The following is an 18067-nucleotide window of genomic DNA, read 5'->3' as shown; positions in this document are numbered from 1 at the left end:
TGGTTTGTGCAGAGATGGCCCTGGGACTGCAGCTTCGGCGGCAGGTGCTGGCTGGACTCCTGCTCTGTCTGTGCGTTGGGAGATGGGCCGAGGCTGGGAAGGTGCTGGTGGCCCCCATGGAGGGCAGCCACTGGCTCAGCATGCGGCAAGCTGTGCGCGAGCTCCACGCCAGAGGTCACCAGGCAGTGGTCCTGTCTCCAGAGATAAATATCCACATCAAGGCAGAGGACTTTTTCACCACGAAATCATACGCCATTCCGTACACCCAGGACCAGTTTGATTCCATCATGAAGGGCCGTCCTGATGAGGTTTTTGAAAGAGTACATTTTCTAACACGGTTTTGGGAAACTATGGCAACATTGAAAAATGTGTCTTTGTTCTTTGCAAGGTCTTGTGAGGCACTGTTGTATAACAAGGACCTGATCAGAGACCTGAATGCCAGTTCCTTCGATGTGGTTTTAACGGACCCTGTTTACCCTTGCGGGGCAGTGCTGGCTAAGTACCTGTCCATTCCTGCTGTGTTTTTCTTGCGTTTCCTTCCCTGTGACTTAGATGCTGAAGGCACAGCGTGCCCAAACCCTTTCTCTTATGTTCCTCGGTTATTAACAATGAATCCAGACCACATGACATTCTTCCAAAGGGTCAAGAACATGCTCTACCCTCTGGGCCTGAAGTACATTTGCCTGGTTTCTCTCACTCCTTATGAACGTATGGCCTCTGAGCTGCTTCAGAGAGAGGTGTCGCTGGGGGAGATTCTTGCCTCTGGATCCGTGTGGCTGTTCAGAGGAGACTTTGTGATGGACTACCCGCGGCCGATCATGCCCAACATGGTGTTCATCGGGGGCATCAACTGTGCCAACAGGAAACCGTTATCTCAGGTGTGTACTGCTGCTGTTGTTCAATCAGTGCTCCCAGGGGAGCACATTATATTTTTTACAAAAACAACAGTTCAGGGTGTTTTGTTATGTACTGGTCTTTCTGATGATTTCCGCCTCTCATTCTCCTCCTCACCGTCTGTGGTGAGACACATTGTTAAAATGCCTCCAGGAGTGCAGTAAAGGCTTCCAGTGATCTCTGAGAGGAGTGAGAGGCAGGGTTGAGGGTGTGTAATAGGATTGACAGGCAGTAGTGGCCCTTTTGTAAAGTCATTGGTATAACTGTTGTGTGGTTTTCTCCAGCGAAGTAGGAGCAGGAACTTGAGCTGTGAATTTATCCTTCAGGGGATTTTGCCTGAGGGTGTTCAATAGAAGTGTAAGCAAAGTGGAGTCCAGTTGCTTGCAGCTCAAAAGACAATAAAGAAGCAAGACTGGTGGATGTGAAAGTTTGCTGGATGAATGTTCCCGGGATGTGGGTGCAGAGAGGCGAGTCCTGTGCAAACACTTCTTCCCTCCTTGGACAATCCGGGGCAAGCGCTTTTATTGACAGAGGGAAGGGCCTCTGTGTAGAAACAGCACAGTCAGCTCTGACATTCATCTCAAAATCAGTGGTCTGACTACCATCATTTTGATTGTTTTCAGTACAGTTAATCTTCTGTCCCAGGGCCGATTTGTTCCCATTTCCTTGAGGCCAGTTCTCAGAGCTGTGGCAGCTTCTATGTCATGCCTACATCTGGTCACCATGTAGTGAACTCCTCCCACCTCATGGGGGTTTCAGTGTCTGTGACAGCTCACGGGATATGGCTCAGAGCATTAGCCATGGCCCCTGAGGAGGAACCTAAGGTCCTTGACTTTGCTTACTATTATTTTTGTTGGACTGTTTTCCTTTGTTCTTGCATTTTCTCATTTCTTTGACTATACTCATTCTTTGGCTAAAGGTTTTTCCACAGACTAAAGGGAGACAGAGGACATGGCCAGTAAGGACCATGGGGTCTGACTCCATTTCAAAAGGAAGAACTGATGGATTGCATTGGTTGACCTGATCGTTTTAGTGGTTTTTGTCTTGGAAGCCGCTGAGGTGTGGTCACAGGAGACCTCGATCCCGAAAGGAAGCAGAAGTTTCAGAGGGATTGAATAAATCAAGTGGAAGTGAGACCATACCAGAGAGAGACGTTGGGGTCTCTGTGATTGGAGAAAGAATTAGCTGAGTCCAGCTCCTCAGAGATGGAGCTGTGCTGACCAGAACTCTTTTGACCAGGAGTTGGGGTCTGGAGTAAAATGTGGGGATGTACGCAGTTGGATTCTATGTCAGCTAGTTCTCCTTCAAGGGACACTGACGTCATCAAAGGCTGGTGGTGGGGGCTGGAGAGGAGGTCAGTCTGAGCCTATGAACACAGTGGACGGGAGGAAGGCAGTGAGGCTGAGAACTGAGTCTCAGAGAGGAAGGGTTTGACCACATCATCACACCTACCCCAGCCCAGGTCACTGCACCCCAAGTTTCCATGATGGAAACTACCACTTTCCTCATGGTTTCAGGGTCTTCCTATGTTAACCCTGAATATTTGGGTTTAATCAAAATAGGACTCTTGGAGCAGGATTTGTGTTTTAATCTACTTAGTTAGCCCTCTTATTTTTGCCCACTTATATGACATATACTGGATTTACATTAACTTCCATGACTTTAGATCTCTTAGAGTTTTTTGTAGTCCTATTTTTATATCTCTTTACATTAATGCATTCATTATTGCACAGGACTCTAACTTCAGTTTTCTCTTTTTGCCCACACCACAGAAGATCTATTCTATTTTGTTTTCTTCTTTCTTCATGCAATGCATTTGTTCAATTATAAAATATGTATGTATCTATTGGATTTGTAAATAGTGAAAATGAGGGAAGAATTTGAAAAGTAAATGCTGCTGTTTTCCTTTTAGTTTTTCTGTGTGAATAGATTCTCTAGAGTTAATAGCATTTGCTCACATCTTCACTCTCATTTTTGTGGTTGAATGTCCATGGGTGGCAGACCTAACCATTCTGACCTTAATATCGTCACTGTGAGCAGGCAAATAGTATCTATTAGCATTATTAAAAGGTGCCCAGCATGACAAATTATGTCATCTGGAAGCATTTAGATAAGTTTGTGCCGATTTATTTGGTACATGTAAGAACATTTACCCTGTAATTCTCAAGTGTTATCATTTTTGTTCCACTAAATTTTTATTTTGAAATTTTTGTCATTCTCATTTATTTTATTTAGTTTACCCTTAGATGTGACTCCTTTAAATGTTTATTAAAAATTTCATCAAAATATGAAAGATTAAAGTTTAAATTTTTAATATTTTTGTTCCTTCTCCTTCTTATAATTTATGATTTGTTGAATTACATTATTGGTCTTCTCAAAGAAATAGCTTTTGGATTTGCTTTTTCATTTTACTCTTTTTGTTTACTATTTCATTAATTGTAGCTTGTTGTTTTATTGTTTTTTTTTTTAATGATACCATCCTTGCTTCCTTTGGTTTATTTTATAGCTGCATTTCTAATTTCCTTAGGTAAGATTAAGTTCCTTTATGTTTTCTTAATAATTAAGAATTGAAGTTTCTTTATTCATAAATAAAACATTTTTCTTAATCCCTTAGAGTTTTGCATAAATTGCTCTCATTTTTTGACTTAAATTTATGTTTTTGATTTGCTCTTTGTGTCAGTGGCTTCTATTTATTTTAAAGAAGGTTGTTTCTTAATTCCCATATAATTAAGATAATTGCAGTCATTTTTCTCTTAATTTTTCTAATTATTTTGAATTATAATCAGAGATTACTTTTTGTGAGTCAATACTTTTAAAAAATTTCTTAATATGTTTTCTTTAAGGTCTAGAATTGTCCAATAGGAATCTAATGTAAGTCATATATGTAATTGAAGGCTTTTTGGTATGTATATTAAAAAAAGTAAAAAGAGGATTGCAGTTAATTTTAATAATATATTTTATTGAATCAAATATATTAAAACATTATCCTTTAAACATATACTCAATATAAAATTGTATTCAGGTGCTTGTTTGCCATTGATTCTTCCAGTTTTATTGAGACATAATTGACAGGCAACCTTGGTTAAACTTAAGGTGGAGAGCAGCGTGATCTAACTTTCTAGATCATGAGATTTTTACCACAAGTTTAGTGATCACGCATCATCTAAGTACAAAATTAAAGGAATTAATGTTGTTAACTACAGTCTGGGTATTTATTTCTCTTATAACTGGAAATTATGGACATGAGTTTGGACATGCTCTGGGAGCTGGTGATGGACAGGGAAGCCTGGCGTGCTGCAGTCCATGGGGTCACAAAGAGTTGGACATGACTGAGCAAAGGAACTGATGACTGGAAATTAGTACATAGACTGCTTGTGTGCTCAGCTGCTTTAGTCATGTCTGATTCTCTGCAACCCTATGGATTGTAGCCTACCAGGCACCTCTGTCCCTGGGATTTTCCTGGCAGGAATACTGGAGTGGGTTGCCTTGCCCTCTGCCAGGGGGTGGTCTTCCAGACCCAGAGATGGAACCTGCATCTCCTGCATTGCAGGCAGATTCTTTATCGTTCCCCCTCCTCCCATCCCCTGCCTCTGGTAGCCACAAAGCTGGTTGCTATTTCTGTGAGTATGCTTCTTAGTTTTCAAAGTATGATTGGCCTGCAGCTCTATGTTTGTTCCTATTACACAACATGGTGATTCAGTCCTTCTGTACACTTCAAAATAATCACCACAATAAATCCAGCCATGACATTCATCACAGAAATGTATTATATAACTATTGGCTGTATTTCTCACACTCTTATTTCATACCTATGACACTTACTTTGCAACTGAAAGCTTGGCTCTTAATCCCCCTCACCCTTTACTCTCCTTTCCCCACTCTGATCCCCTGTCGATAGCCTGTTTGTTCTCTGTATCTGTGAGTCTGTTTCTGTTTTGTTATGGTTGTTCATTTGCATTGCCTTTTATTTTCCACATGTAAGTGAAATCATACAGTATTTATCTTTATACGTCTTACTTCACTAAGTGTAATACCCACGAGGTCCATCCATGTTGTCGCAATGGCAAGATTTCATCCTTTTTTATGGCTCAGCAATGGGTGTTCTTTGAAAGGACTGATGCTAAAGCTGAAACTCCAGTACTTTGGCCACCTCATGTGAAGAGTTGACTCATTGGAAAAGAGACTGATGCTGGGAGGGATTAGGGGCAGGAGGAGAAGGGGATGACAGAGGATGAGATGGCTGGATGGCATCACCGACTCGATGGACATGGGTTTGGGTGGACTCTGGGAGTTGGTGATGGACAGGGAGTCCTGGCATGCTGCGATTCATGGGGTCACAAAGAGTCGGGCATGACTGAGCGACTGAACTGAACTGAATATTCAATAGCCAATATTTTTGGTTATTGTAAATGATGCTGCAGTGAACCTTGGGGTGCATATCTATTTTCTAATTACTGTTTTTATTTTCTTTGTGTAAATACTCAGGAGTAGAATTGCTTCATCATATGACAGTTGTACTGTTTTCCATTGTGGATGCACCAATTTACATTGCCTCCAACAGTGCACTAGAGTTCCCTTTTCTTTACATTCTTACCAACTTGTGTGTTTTACATTTTTTTCACACCATCTTTTGTTATTTGCTTAATCACCATGTACATGCAACAGTTCTTTGAAAAATGCCATTTGTATTGTGATAAGTATTTTATTAAATCTGTAGATTGCCTTAAGTAGTACAGTTGTTTTAACAATATTAACTATTCCAATCCATGAATATGGTACATCTTTCCATCTGTTTGTGTTGTCTTCAATTACTTTTATCAGTGCCTTATAAATTTCTCAGTATAGGTCTTTTATCTTTTTATATTTATTTCTAAGTATTTTATTATTTTGATGTTACTGGAAGTAGATTGTTTCCTTAATTTCTCTTTCTGATAGTTCATTGTCAGTATATGGAAATGCAACAGATTTCTGTTTTACTAAAGTCATTAATGAGTTCTAATAGTTTTCTTGGTGGCATCATTAGGGTTTTCTCTGTGTAGTGTCATGTCCTTTGAAAACAGTGACAGTTTTACTTCTTCTTTTCTAATTTGGATTATTTTTTGTGTGTGTTATAGATGTTTGGTAGGTGGTTACCATGTTGTTTCCTTGGTAGCAATCTCTCTCTATATGTGATTATTTTAAATTGTTAATATTTTAAGTTCAAAACCATTTTAACAACTCTGTTTTCAAACTCTCTCCACATTTACTATTTTTGACATATTTCAGAACTTTTTGTTTTGTGTATCCCTTAGCTACTCACCATGGATGATTTTACTACTTTTGTCTTTTAACCTTCCTGCTAGCCTTATATGTGGTTGATGTACTACCTTTGTTGTATATTTATCTTTACCAAAGAAATTGTTTTTCTTTTATAATTTTCATATTTTAAATTGTGGCCTTTACTTTTCCACTTAGAGAACACTCTTTAAAAATTCTTGTAAACCTGGTTTCATGGTGCTAGACTGTGAGTTTTGCTTGTCTGTAAAACTTTTGATCTCTGCTTTGAATCTGAATGAAATCTTTGTCAAGTAGGGCACTTTTGGTTGTTTTTCATCACTTTAAATATATCATGCCATTTCCTTCCAGCCTGCAGAATTTCTGCTGCAAAGTTAGCTTATAATCTGATGGGTTGGCTGTGGGGTCTGGAGTGTCACAAAACTTGTTTTGGCCTGCTGGTACATGGAGCCAGGGCCCACAGAGTCCTGAGGCTTGTACCAGCCTGCTTGTGGGTGGGTTGAGTCTGGGGCTAATGCTGGCCACTTGTAGGTGGAGCTGGGTCCTGGAGTCTCTGATTGAATGGCCCAGGGGTCCATGATCTGGTGTCAACTTGCTGGAGAATAGGGTCAGGGTCCAGGTAGTCCAAGGGTTAGTGCTGGCTCCTTGGTGGGTGGAGTTGTGACCCAGGGTCTCTGGCTGCAGGGCTTGGGGGTCCTGGATTTGGTGTTGTCCCACTGGAGGATGGGGCCTGGGCCCTAGGCATCCTTGGGCTAGTGCTGGTGCACTGGTAGGAGTCCAGGTCCTGGGCCCTCTGGTGAATGGGTCCAGGTGCTGGGTGGCTGAGATCTCAGGGGGTCTTCGGCAGCCGGCCTGTTAGCAAGAGGCCCTCTGTCCCCACTTGGCTAGCTGCTTGACCTGAAGCATCATAGTACTGGTGCCTACAAGCAAGGAGAGTGGGGCTGGGTTCTGATGCTAATAAGCTAGAGGGTTGGTCCCAAAATGGCCCTTGCCAGCGCAGTGCCATCATGATAGAATGTAGCTCTCCAAAGAGCTGATGTCAGTATCCACATCCCCAGGATGATCTCTGTTGCCTCCTGCCTCTCTGGGAGGTTCTCTGAGCCTCATATCAGGTATCCCAGACAGCAAGAAGAACTTCCAGAATATCTGGATTTGAAGATCAGTGGGGCTCACTTTTGGGAGAACCAGAGGGCTGTAGGAAATAGAGACTTTACTTTTCAAGGATGCACACAAAATCTCATACACTCTAGGGCCCAGAGCAAAAGCAGGAATCCGCTAGTCTTGGAGAACTGCCGGGAGCCAGCATGGAGAATCCCGCCTATGGCAAAGGTCATGAGGAAGAGGCCTGATGGGCAAAGGTGAGATCAGGACTCGAGGGACCCCCTGGATCTGCTTGAGCATCTACCCCTCAACCAGAATCTGTCTTACTATTTTATGTCTTTCACCAACTCTTCTGACATTAACAGGGGGCTGTCCCCAACCACCTTTCTCTGGAAAGAGTTAACTTAGGGCTCTAGTTGATAAATCTCCTGGGCATGAAAGGAATGTTTCAAACCCCCTGTTAGCATTCTAGCTTACTTGGCAGGTTTATCCAGACTCTTGCAACATTGTTGAGCCAATGCTTGCTGCCAAGCTCTCACATCCCTTATCCATTGTGTTCCTGGGGGTGCATATAGTCAGGATGCAGAAATAACAAGCAGTAGCTTTAGCATTAGCAACATTAGACTTTGAGTTAATAAGTTCTTTCTTTGTCAATGGCAGAAAATATGATCTGTGTAGAAGGTGGAGACCCACCATCATCCACCGCCATAGCCTCTCCCATAGGCTATCTAACAGCCTCATGACGGGGGTCCAGAATATTACACAGAGCAAAAACATCTACAGGAAGCTTTTTTGGCCTGTGCAAAGTATAGTAAGTTTTTAACTGTTTCCCTACCCTTTTCAAGTATCTAAATCAACAGTGTCCTCTTCTGGAAACCAAGGACATTGTTCTTGTACAAATGTCAAAAAGGGTTAAATGCTAGCTTTTTTAGCCTTAATTTCTCTTTTGCTTAACAGTTGCAAAATTACTCCTATAAAAACCTGTCATTCTTTAGACTCACTGTTACCCATGTCAGAAATTTTATAGAGAAAGATTTAAGATTTCAGTACAGATTTCTTGTCTTATATTGCAAGAATCAACACTTCAGGTTTCTTTCAACCTATCAACCAGGTTTCTTCTCAACCCAAAACTTCCCACCCCTCTTTCCCTACCTATCTTATGCAGGGAGGTCCGCGGCACCCTGAGTGGGGTCCTAGCCATCCGAAAACTGAACAGTGGGGGAGACCTACCTTCAGATGTCCCTGTTGCAGGCGCCACTTGCCATGGTCCAGCCCCGGTTGGATCCAGGATATCTTCAGGGTGACGGCAGCGGCGATTGAGAGTTAGAGAAATAGAGATAAGGAAAGAATGACACAGGGTGACCAAGCTTCAGCGAGCGAGGCCCACTTACTTTATTTCCAGAGAGGGCTTTTATACCCTGAGTGATACGTACAGCAAGGTGAAAAATGCAGAGTCAACTCAACATTCCATCAGTATTAACTTTTATCTATATCAGGTTCCTTCCTGGAAGAGTCTTATTTTTTGTACATTATCCTCTGGCCCGGAGGCCTGTTGATATTTTATGATCTCTTTTTGATAAAGGTTGGTCAGCCAGAACAATAATTTTCCCTTAAAGTGTTTCTTAAATTTCTAGCCTGTGTCACCCTGAAAGTACAGAGTTACATTTTTATGGAGCAAAGATTCAATGGGTTACAGCAAAGAAATAACTTGCTAACTCAAAGTCTAATGGTCAGTTCAGTTCAGTTCAATCTCTCAGTCATGTCTGACTTTTTGTGACCCCATGAATCGCAGCATGCCAGGCCTCCCTGTCCATCACCATCTCCCGGAGTTCACTCAGACTCACATCCATCGAGTCAGTGATGCCATCCAGCCATCATTCTTTGTCATCCCCTTCTCCTCCTGCCCCCAATCCCTCCCAGCATCAGAGTCTTTTCCAATGAGTCAACTCTTCGCATGAGGTGGCCAAAGTACTGGAGCTTCAGCTTTAGCATCATTCCTTCCAAAGAAATCCCAGGGTTGATCTCCTTCAGAATGGACTGGTTGGATCTCCTTGCAGTCCAAGGGACTCTCAAGAGTCTTCTCCAACACCGCACTTCAAAAGCGTCAATTGTTCAGCGCTTAGCCTTCTTCACAGTCCAACTCTCACATCCATACATGACCACAGGAAAAACCATAGCCTTGACTAGACGGACCTTAGTCAGCAAAGTAATGTCTCTGCTTTTGAATATACTATCTAGGTTGGTCATAAGTTTTCTCCAAGGAGTAAGTGTCTTTTAATTTCATGGCTGCAGTCGCCATCTGCAGTGATTTTGGAGCCCCCCAAAATAAAGTCTGCCACTGTTTCTACTGTTTCCCATCTATTTCCCATGAAGTGATGTTGCTAATGCTAAAGCTACTGCTTGTTATTTCTGCATCCTGACTATATGCACCCCCAGGAACACAATGGATAAGGGATGTGAGAACTTGGCAGCAAGCATTGTCTCAACAATGTTGCAAGAGTCTGGATAAACCTGCCAAGTAAGCTAGAATGCTAACAGGGGTTTGAAACACTCCTTTCATGCCCAGGAGATTTATCAACTAGAGCCCTAAGTTAACTCTTTCCAGAGAAAGGTGGTTGGGGACAGCCCCCTGTTAATGTCAGAAGAGTTGGTGAAAGACATAAAATAGTAAGACAGATAGATTCTGGTTGAGGGGTAGATGCTCAAGCAGATCCAGGGGGTCCCTCGAGTCCTGATCTCACCTTTGCCCATCAGGCCTCTTCCTCATGACCTTTGCCATAGGCGGGATTCTCCATGCTGGCTCCCGGCAGTTCTCCAAGACTAGCAGATTCCTGCTTTTGCTCTGGGCCCTAGAGTGTATGAGATTTTGTGTGCATCCTTGAAAAGTAAAGTCTGTTTCCTACAGCCCTCTGGTTCTCCCAAAAGTGAGCCCCACTGACCTTCAAATCCAGATATTCTGGAAGTTCTTCTTGCTGTCTGGGATACCTGATATGGGGCTCAGATTCCTCACCACATGGTTCCTTCACTGGAACCCTCATAGTGCTGTTGGTGGGAGTGTAAAATGGTACATTGTGGAAAACAGTATGTCAGCTCCTCACAAAATTAAAAATAGAATTACCAGATGATCCAGCAACTCCACTGCTGGGTATATACCCAAAATAATTGAAAGCAGCCTCTCAAAGAGATATTTGTATACCCATGTTCATAGCAGCATTATTCACAATAGCCAGAAGGTGAGAGAAACCCATGTCCAGTGGCAGATGAACAGATAAGCAAAATGTGGTCTATCTATACAATGGAATATTATTCAGCCTTAAAAATAAAGGAAATTCTGACAACATATATGACAACATGAATGAACCCAGAGGACATGATGCTGAGCGAAATAAGTCAGTATCAAAAAGACACATACTGTATGACTCCACTAACATGAGGAACCTAGAGTAGTCAAATTCATAGAGACAGAAAGTAAAATGGAGGTTGCTAGGGACTATGAAGTGGCGGAAACTGTGGAGATGTTAAGGGGTATACAGTTTCAGCTTTTCAAGATGAACAGTTCTGGAGACTGGTTGCACAACAATATGACTGTAATTAACACTACCAAGCTGTACACTTAAAAGTGGTTAAGATGGTAAATCTTTTGTTGGGGTATTTTATCATGATTAAACATTTTTAAAAGGCAAACTTTATGAGGAAACAGTCAAACCTATGTGAGCCAATTCAGCAGCTATATGTTTAAAGTAAAAACTATTAAATATTTCAAATGTAAATTGAGCAAAATTCAGTTAAATGGGGAAATATTTTAAGACATCACTTTCAGAATTAGGTGTGTTGAGCTTTTTAATTAGAATATTGAAAATATGCATTTTTAGATGGATTAATGGAACATTTACAAACATTGATCATATGTTATCTGATGAAGTTAGCCACTAACTACATATGACTACTGGGCACTTAAGATGTATAGTCCAAATTGACATAAGTGTAAGCGTAAAATACACTGTAAGTGTAAAATACATAGCATTATTTGAAGACTTAATGTGAAATATCTCATTAATTTTATATTGAGGGCAGTGGCCAATATGTTGAAGGAATAACTCGAATTCACACCCTCCCATGCTTTACTCAGTCGTGTCCAATTGTTTGTGATTCCACGGACTGTAGCCTGCCAGTCTCCTCTGTCCATGCGGATTCTCCAGGCAAAAATACTGGAGTGCGTTGCCATGCCCACCTCAAGGGGATCTTCCCAACCCAGGGATCAAACGGGTCTCCCACATTGCAAGTGGATTCTTTACCATCTGAGCCACCAGGGAAGCCCAAGAATACTGGAGTGGGTAACTTATCCCTTCTCCAGGGGATCTTCCTGGCCCAGGAATGGAACTGGGGTCTACTGCACTGCAGGCAGATTTTTTACCAGCTGAGATACCAGGGAACACCAGTATTACCATTTATAGAATACTGATGTGAAAGTCCTGAAAACTAGCAGAAAAGACAAGTTTATAATTAAAGATATAAAGAAGGAACCACAATGAGATATGTACGAGACATGAAGATACAGTATAATCAAGACTGATACCCTAGGTGGTAGACTCACAAATAGTGATTATAATTTCAGATGAGAAAACAGGCTGCATTTTTATTTATTTATTTATTTATTTATTTATTTTTAAAAAATTTTTATTCTTTCTTTGATTTAGCAGTCCAGAGTCAGGGCTGACTCTTGGCGACCCCATGGACTGTAGCTCACCAGGCTCCTCTGTCCATGGGATTTTCTAGGCAAGAACACTGGAGTGGGTTGCCATTTCCTTCTCCAGGGAACAAGCTGCATTTTTAGCCTGTCCAGTTCAGATATCTTTTCAATCTCATGCCTTATGCTAACCTTTCTTTGGAGATGACCAATGGGCGGGGGTTGCACACTTTGTAATGGAATATCCTAAAGCAACTATGCCCCAAAAGATTTTGAGGGCATAAAATGTGCCAACAGAAAGCTACCTCTCAGATCTGTGTATGTTGCACCACTCAATCAATATTCCAAACTTTCCACTATTCAAAGCTTTCCAAAATTTCTGGCTTTTGTCAACCTGAGATACACTGTGCATGTGGCAATGGGAAGACTGTGTGTAGCCTTACAGAAATGCTTTTTACATTTCCAGCCGTCATAGTTGCAGAACCAATCAAAAGCTAGCAATGCGATTTTCATTGTTTTTGGTCATCACCACCGTTTTTTTTGTTTGTTTGTTTGGTTTTTCATTATTGCTTAAGTCAAGCTATTTGAATACTGTCCTGAGGCTGCTCATAGTCAATTGTGTACTCTGAGGAATTCACTTGAGTGTTCTGCCCTAGCCTTTGGAGGGAGAATGAGTTGGGGGCGGGGAGAGAGAGAATGTGTATGTATGTGTGTGTAGTCGCTCAGCTGTATTAGACTCTGCAACTGTTCGGACTACAGTCCGCCCATCCGCGTTCCCTGTAGTGACTTCATTCCTATAAAACCAACTTCAGATTTCTGACCTCCAGAACTTTAAGAGAATAAATACACATTGTTCCAAGTTACCGAATTTGTGGTAAATTGTTAGTGCAGGCATGAGAAACTAAATACATTACCTTTACCAGGCTTACCTGTTTTTAAAAAGCCTAGGCTTAACGTTTTATTTAAACAGTTAACTCTCACTGTGTCACCACCAACATGTGGAACTAAACGCCATCTTTAAACCAAAAGTATTATTAATATATTCATATCTCTTCTTTGTGCTAAAAAAATGGAAGTAAACTGATTTATCTTGGCAACATTAACTTCAGAGCAAACCACTAGGTTCACATTGCAAATAAAGCAGAAAGGCCAGGTTGAAGGTGCCCTGGTGAACATTCTGTCTCAGTAACACGAAATAAACAGCGTCTGCCCTGGGGTTATGTTTAATAAATAGCAAAGTGCATTACAGATATTTACAACAGTTTTAAAGAAAAACAGAGGTCCTATTTTGTGGTCCAACAGTAGCAACAAATTGGCGTTGGCACGAACTGTTCATAAATTCTTGAGTACAGTTGTTTTGCAAGTAGAGCTTGCTTACAATCTTCAAAAAAAAAAAAAAAAGAAGAAGAAGAAGAACGCCCTGCTATTCTCAAGTTGTGCTCTAAGTTCAACATGGACCAGGATCACTTGGTGTCAGTGCTTAACAACTGCTCTTTGCCATTTATTATCAGGGACTTCAGCTCCCCATCTTCTTCCACTTCTATCCTTTCTTGGCCATTCTCCACGATTCTCTTGGTGGTGATCATTTTGCCGTTCATGATTTCGGTGGAAGTCGACATAGATTTAAAGTTGCCCATCCCCCCACTACCACAGGACATGGAGATGGAAGAGAGGCCCCCATTCCCAATGGAACCAAATGAGGTAAACCCTGTATCAAAAGGAGAAAAACCACCTCCAAATGCTGGAAATTCACTGAAGGCGGAGAAGAGCGACGCGGACCCCCGGCTTCGGCTTCCTCGGGATCTCCTTCGACCCCCCAAAAAGTTCTCCAGCGGGTCTCCAAAGAAGTCGAACGAAAATGGGTCCCGGCCGCCGAAGAACTCTCTGAAGACGTCGGCCGGGTCCCGGAAGGTGAAGACACACTCGAAGGGGTCCTCGAATGGCCTGCCGCCGCCGGTGCGGCCGCTGCCCTCCACTCCCGCCTCGCCGTAGCGGTCGTACACGTCTCTTTTCTTGGCGTCGGACAACACCTCGTAGGCCTGGGCCACTTGTTTGAATCGCCTCTCCGCCTCCTCCTTGTTCTCGGGGTTTTTGTCCGGGTGCCACTTGAGCGCCAGTTTGCGGTACGCCTTCTTGATGGCTTCCGACGAGGCCTCGCGGGGCACGCCCAGCACCTCGTAGTAGTCTACCATATTGGAAGGCCGGGAACGGCCCCGTGGGCCAAGGACAGGGGCTGGCTGGCAGCCCCCGGGTCGCGGACCCGAGTGCCCACCAGGCTAGGCTGCCCGGAGTGGGCACCCCTTGTGATGATGCCACGTCTCATTGGGCGAGCCCAGAATGCATTGCTCACACGGTGCTCTGTGACCGGTTTCACGCAGCCGCAGAGGCCCCGCCCACTCACTTGCTCCGCCCACCCGACCTCCACTGAGCCGTTATTGCCAAACGGGGAGATGTGTCTCTGACTAATTTAGCGGGTAGTTCTCACAGGTACCTCTCTGATGGTCCTGTGGTTATGACCCTGTGCTCTCAATGCAGGGAGCACTGGTTCCATCTCTGGTCAGGAAATCAAGGTCTTGGATCAAGAAAGTCATTTTCTTTAAGTAGGCTTGACATCAGGCTTCCCCTTGGCTTGAGGTGGGGGCTGTTGTCCCGTTGTTCAATCCGTCGCTTAGTCGTGTCCAGCTCATTGCGACTCCATGGACTGCAGCCAGGCTTTCCTGTCCTTCACCATCTCCCAGAGTTTGCTCAGACTCATGTCCATTGAGTGGGTGATGCCATCCAACCATCTCATCCTCTGTCCTCTCCTTCTTCTGCCTGCTGTCTTTCCCAGCATCAGGGTCTTTTCCAATAAGTTTGTATCAGGTGGCCAAAGTATTGGAGCTTCTGTTCAGCATCAGTCTTTCCAATGAATATTTAGGACTGATTTGCTTTGGGATGGACTGGTTGGATCTCCTTGCATTCCAAAGGACTCTCAAGAGTCTTCTCCAACACCACAGTTCGAAAGCATCAATTCTTCAGTGCTCAGTTTTCTTGATAGTCCAGCTTTCACATCCATACATGACTACTGGAAAAATCATAGCTTTGACTAGATGGACCTTTGTTGGCAAAGTAATGTCTCTGCTTTTTAATATGCTGTCTCTGTTGATCATAATTTTTCTTCCAAGGAGCAAGCATCTTTTCATTTCATGGTTGCAGTCACCATCTGCAGTGATTTTGGAGCCCAAGAAAATAAAGTCTCTCACTGTTTCCATTGTTTCCCCATCTATTTGCCTTGAGGTGATGGGACCTCTGCCTTGATCTTTGTTTTTGGACTGTTGAGTTTTAAGTTATGTTTTTCACTTTCCTCCTTCACTCACTTTCATCAAGAGGCTCTTTGGTCCTCTTCGCTTCCTGCGATAAGTGTGGTGTCATCTGCATTTCTGAGGTTACTGATATATCTAAGTTGGGGGTAGGGTAGAGTAATAGGAGTAAAGTTTAGTTTGATCCTTGTCTGAGAAACAGACACTCTTACCATTTGTCTAGGACAGCATTTCTCTGATGTTTTTTCCTCAGGACCCTTTTGCTTTTGTTTATGTGGGTTCTATCTATTGGTACTTGCTCCGGCAAAAATTAAAACAAAGTCAATTTAATAACGATAAACCCATTACGTGCTAATATAAATCATATATTTATGGAAAATAACTTTTTCAAAACAAATTAATAAACAGTGCCATTATTTTCTATTTTTTTTAACATATCTCTGGATTAGCAGAAGAGCTTGATTTTTATATCTGCTTCTGCATTCAATGTATTGCTATATCATGTGTCATGTAGCCACTGGGAGATTCCAGTGTATTCAAAAGTCAAATATTATCTTAGAAATAATTTTAACTTTGAAAAATTCTCTGAAGCGTTTTTGGGGATCCCCAGGTGCTCTGGCCCATAGTCTGTTAACTCCTGACTCAGTATATCAAAATGATGAAAACTGCTGACCATGTTTAAGTGCTGCATGTAAACTTGGGATTCCGTGATTATTTCTGCTAAAACTGCTGCATCACCATGATTTTCTTTTTGGCATCTGACTCTTTTCCATTCCCTTCTTTTTCTTTCTATGACACTATATTCTTTGCCTTGATAAATGGTGAGGCAACACCAATAAAGTTCACTTAGTTCTAAGAAGAAATGATTAACCAATGAACTCAATATTTCATTATAAAAGATAATAGATCCAAAAGGGTTCACCTTTTCACCAGAACAAACTGCTGATTCCGTATCACCTTGAGAAACTCAAGCCAACTTGGCACTTGGGAAGCATGCAATAAACAACAGTAGAAAGTAGAGATTGGTAATAGAGTCCAGTGTGAACAAAGCAATATGGAAAAGCACAAGGTGTGTTTGGGGTAGGCTAAGTGATTCAGAATGGCAGGAGGGAAAGGGGCAGAGAGAGCAGTTAAGCAGAAGGGCTAGAGAAGTGGAATGAAATGGAGTCCATTCCAGGGAGTTCTGAAGGCAAGGCTGAGGAGTCTGCATTTATTCTGAGCCCTAGGAGTGTGCTGACCAAGGTTTCAGGGGTGGTAGTGGCATGGGGCTGTGCGATGGATGGCCGATGCAGGGAATCAAAAGGGAGAGGTAGGGACTAAGAGCCTTGGAGGCTGAGGCCTAGAAACAAGACCACGGCAGCTGGGTCTGAGAACTAGTGGTAGAATGATCCAGATTTGGCACTTGCTGGGTTGACTATAGGGCCTAGAGCAAAGGGAGAAGGGGCATCACACCCATACAGAAACATGACTTCCCTGGTGGCTCAGAGGGTGAAGTGTCTGCCTACAATGCGGGAGACCCAGGTTCAATCCCTGGGGTGGGAAGATCTCCCGGAGAAGGAAATGGCAACCCACTCCAGTGTTCTTGCCTGGAGAATCCTGTGGACGGAGGAGCCTGGCAGGCTACAATCCATGGGGTCGCAAAGAGTCGGACATGACTGAGTGACTTCACTTTCACTTTCAATGTCTGCAAAGCCATGGATAGGTAGAGAGAGAGGCAGAGAGGGAGTCTAGTAGGGAACTCAGATAGGCCAATTGCTGAAGGATACAAGGCAGAATACAGGCTTCCCTGGAGGCTCGATGGTTAAAAAAAAAAAGTCCACCTGTCAACGCAGGAGACGTGGGTTTGATCCTTGGGTTGGGAAGCTCCCCTAGAGAAAGAAATGTCAACCCACTCTGGTTTTCTTGCCTGGGAAATCTCATGGACAGAGGAATGTGGCAGGCTACAGTCCACGGGGTTGCAAAAGAATTGGACACGATTGAGCGAGTAAATGGTGATAGCGACAAGGCAGAATAAAGCAATATGCTATGGAGAGTCAAGGAAGATGACTTTGTTTTCCCTGGAGGGCCCCACAGATTATCCAGAGGGAGTGGACTTGTTTCAGTTCAGTTCAGTTGAGTCGCTCAGTCGTGTCCGACTCTTTGCGACCCCATGAATCACAGCACGCCAGGCCTCCCTGTCCATCACCAACTCCCAGAGTTCACTCAGACTCACGTCCATCAAGTCCGTGATGCCATCCAGCCATCTCATCCTCGGTCGTCCCCTTCTCCTCCTGCCCCCAATCCCTGCCAGCATCAGAGTCTTTTCCAATGAGTCAGCTCTTCGCATGAGGTGGCCAAAGTACTGGAGCTTCAGCTTTAGCATCATTCCTTCCAAAGAAATCCCAGGGCTGATCTCCTTCAGAATGGACTTGTTTATGTAGCCCTTTTCAGTTTAGTAACAAGCAGCTCCAGTTTGATTCCATCAAAAGAGCTAGGAGTAGTTGGGAGGGTGAGTTTCTTCACTTCACTTCAGCATGGCTTCAGCTTTAAAAGAAATCATCTTCCAGTGGGTCTAGGAATGCTCTTGCAGACACCTCACGCTTCAGTAGATGCCAGAGCAAGACTACATCACTGCCCTGCTTGGTTTCCGTGGCTACCCATGCTCCCTGACCCCAGCACATCTCAGCCTGCCCTGTAATTGCCTTGTTGTTTGTCTGCCAGAGCCCTCTTGACAGGCACAGACCATGTCTAACCTGGATTTCGGGCCCTGGCTCTTCACATCATGCTGAGAGGGCCAACACTTGCCATAAATCTTTGATGAGTGGGGGAATTC

General features: G+C 43.3%; 5 protein-coding genes across 5 annotated transcripts in view; 4 read left to right on the top strand and 1 right to left on the bottom strand.

Annotated features, from left to right (window-relative positions):
• UGT1A6 (UDP glucuronosyltransferase 1 family, polypeptide A6) overlaps positions 1-18067 on the top strand; it is a 159093-nt gene that overhangs the window by 127120 nt on the left and 13906 nt on the right.
• Positions 1-18067, top strand: part of UGT1A3 (UDP glucuronosyltransferase 1 family, polypeptide A3) — a 128937-nt gene that overhangs the window by 96964 nt on the left and 13906 nt on the right.
• The window catches only part of UGT1A4 (UDP glucuronosyltransferase 1 family, polypeptide A4), a 66839-nt gene that overhangs the window by 34866 nt on the left and 13906 nt on the right, over positions 1-18067 (top strand).
• Positions 1-18067, top strand: part of UGT1A9 (UDP glucuronosyltransferase 1 family, polypeptide A9) — a 171174-nt gene that overhangs the window by 139202 nt on the left and 13905 nt on the right.
• On the bottom strand, positions 8638-14351 carry LOC105610609 (dnaJ homolog subfamily B member 3). Its single transcript, XM_060415188.1, has one exon. The coding sequence runs from the start codon at positions 14146-14148 to the stop codon at positions 13420-13422; it is 729 nt and encodes a 242-aa protein (XP_060271171.1). The 5' UTR covers positions 14149-14351; the 3' UTR covers positions 8638-13419.

This window comes from Ovis aries, chromosome 1 (genome assembly GCF_016772045.2).
Source record: "Ovis aries strain OAR_USU_Benz2616 breed Rambouillet chromosome 1, ARS-UI_Ramb_v3.0, whole genome shotgun sequence".
Classification (NCBI taxonomy): domain Eukaryota; kingdom Metazoa; phylum Chordata; class Mammalia; order Artiodactyla; family Bovidae; genus Ovis; species Ovis aries.
This window is presented reverse-complemented; position numbering and strand designations above follow the sequence as displayed.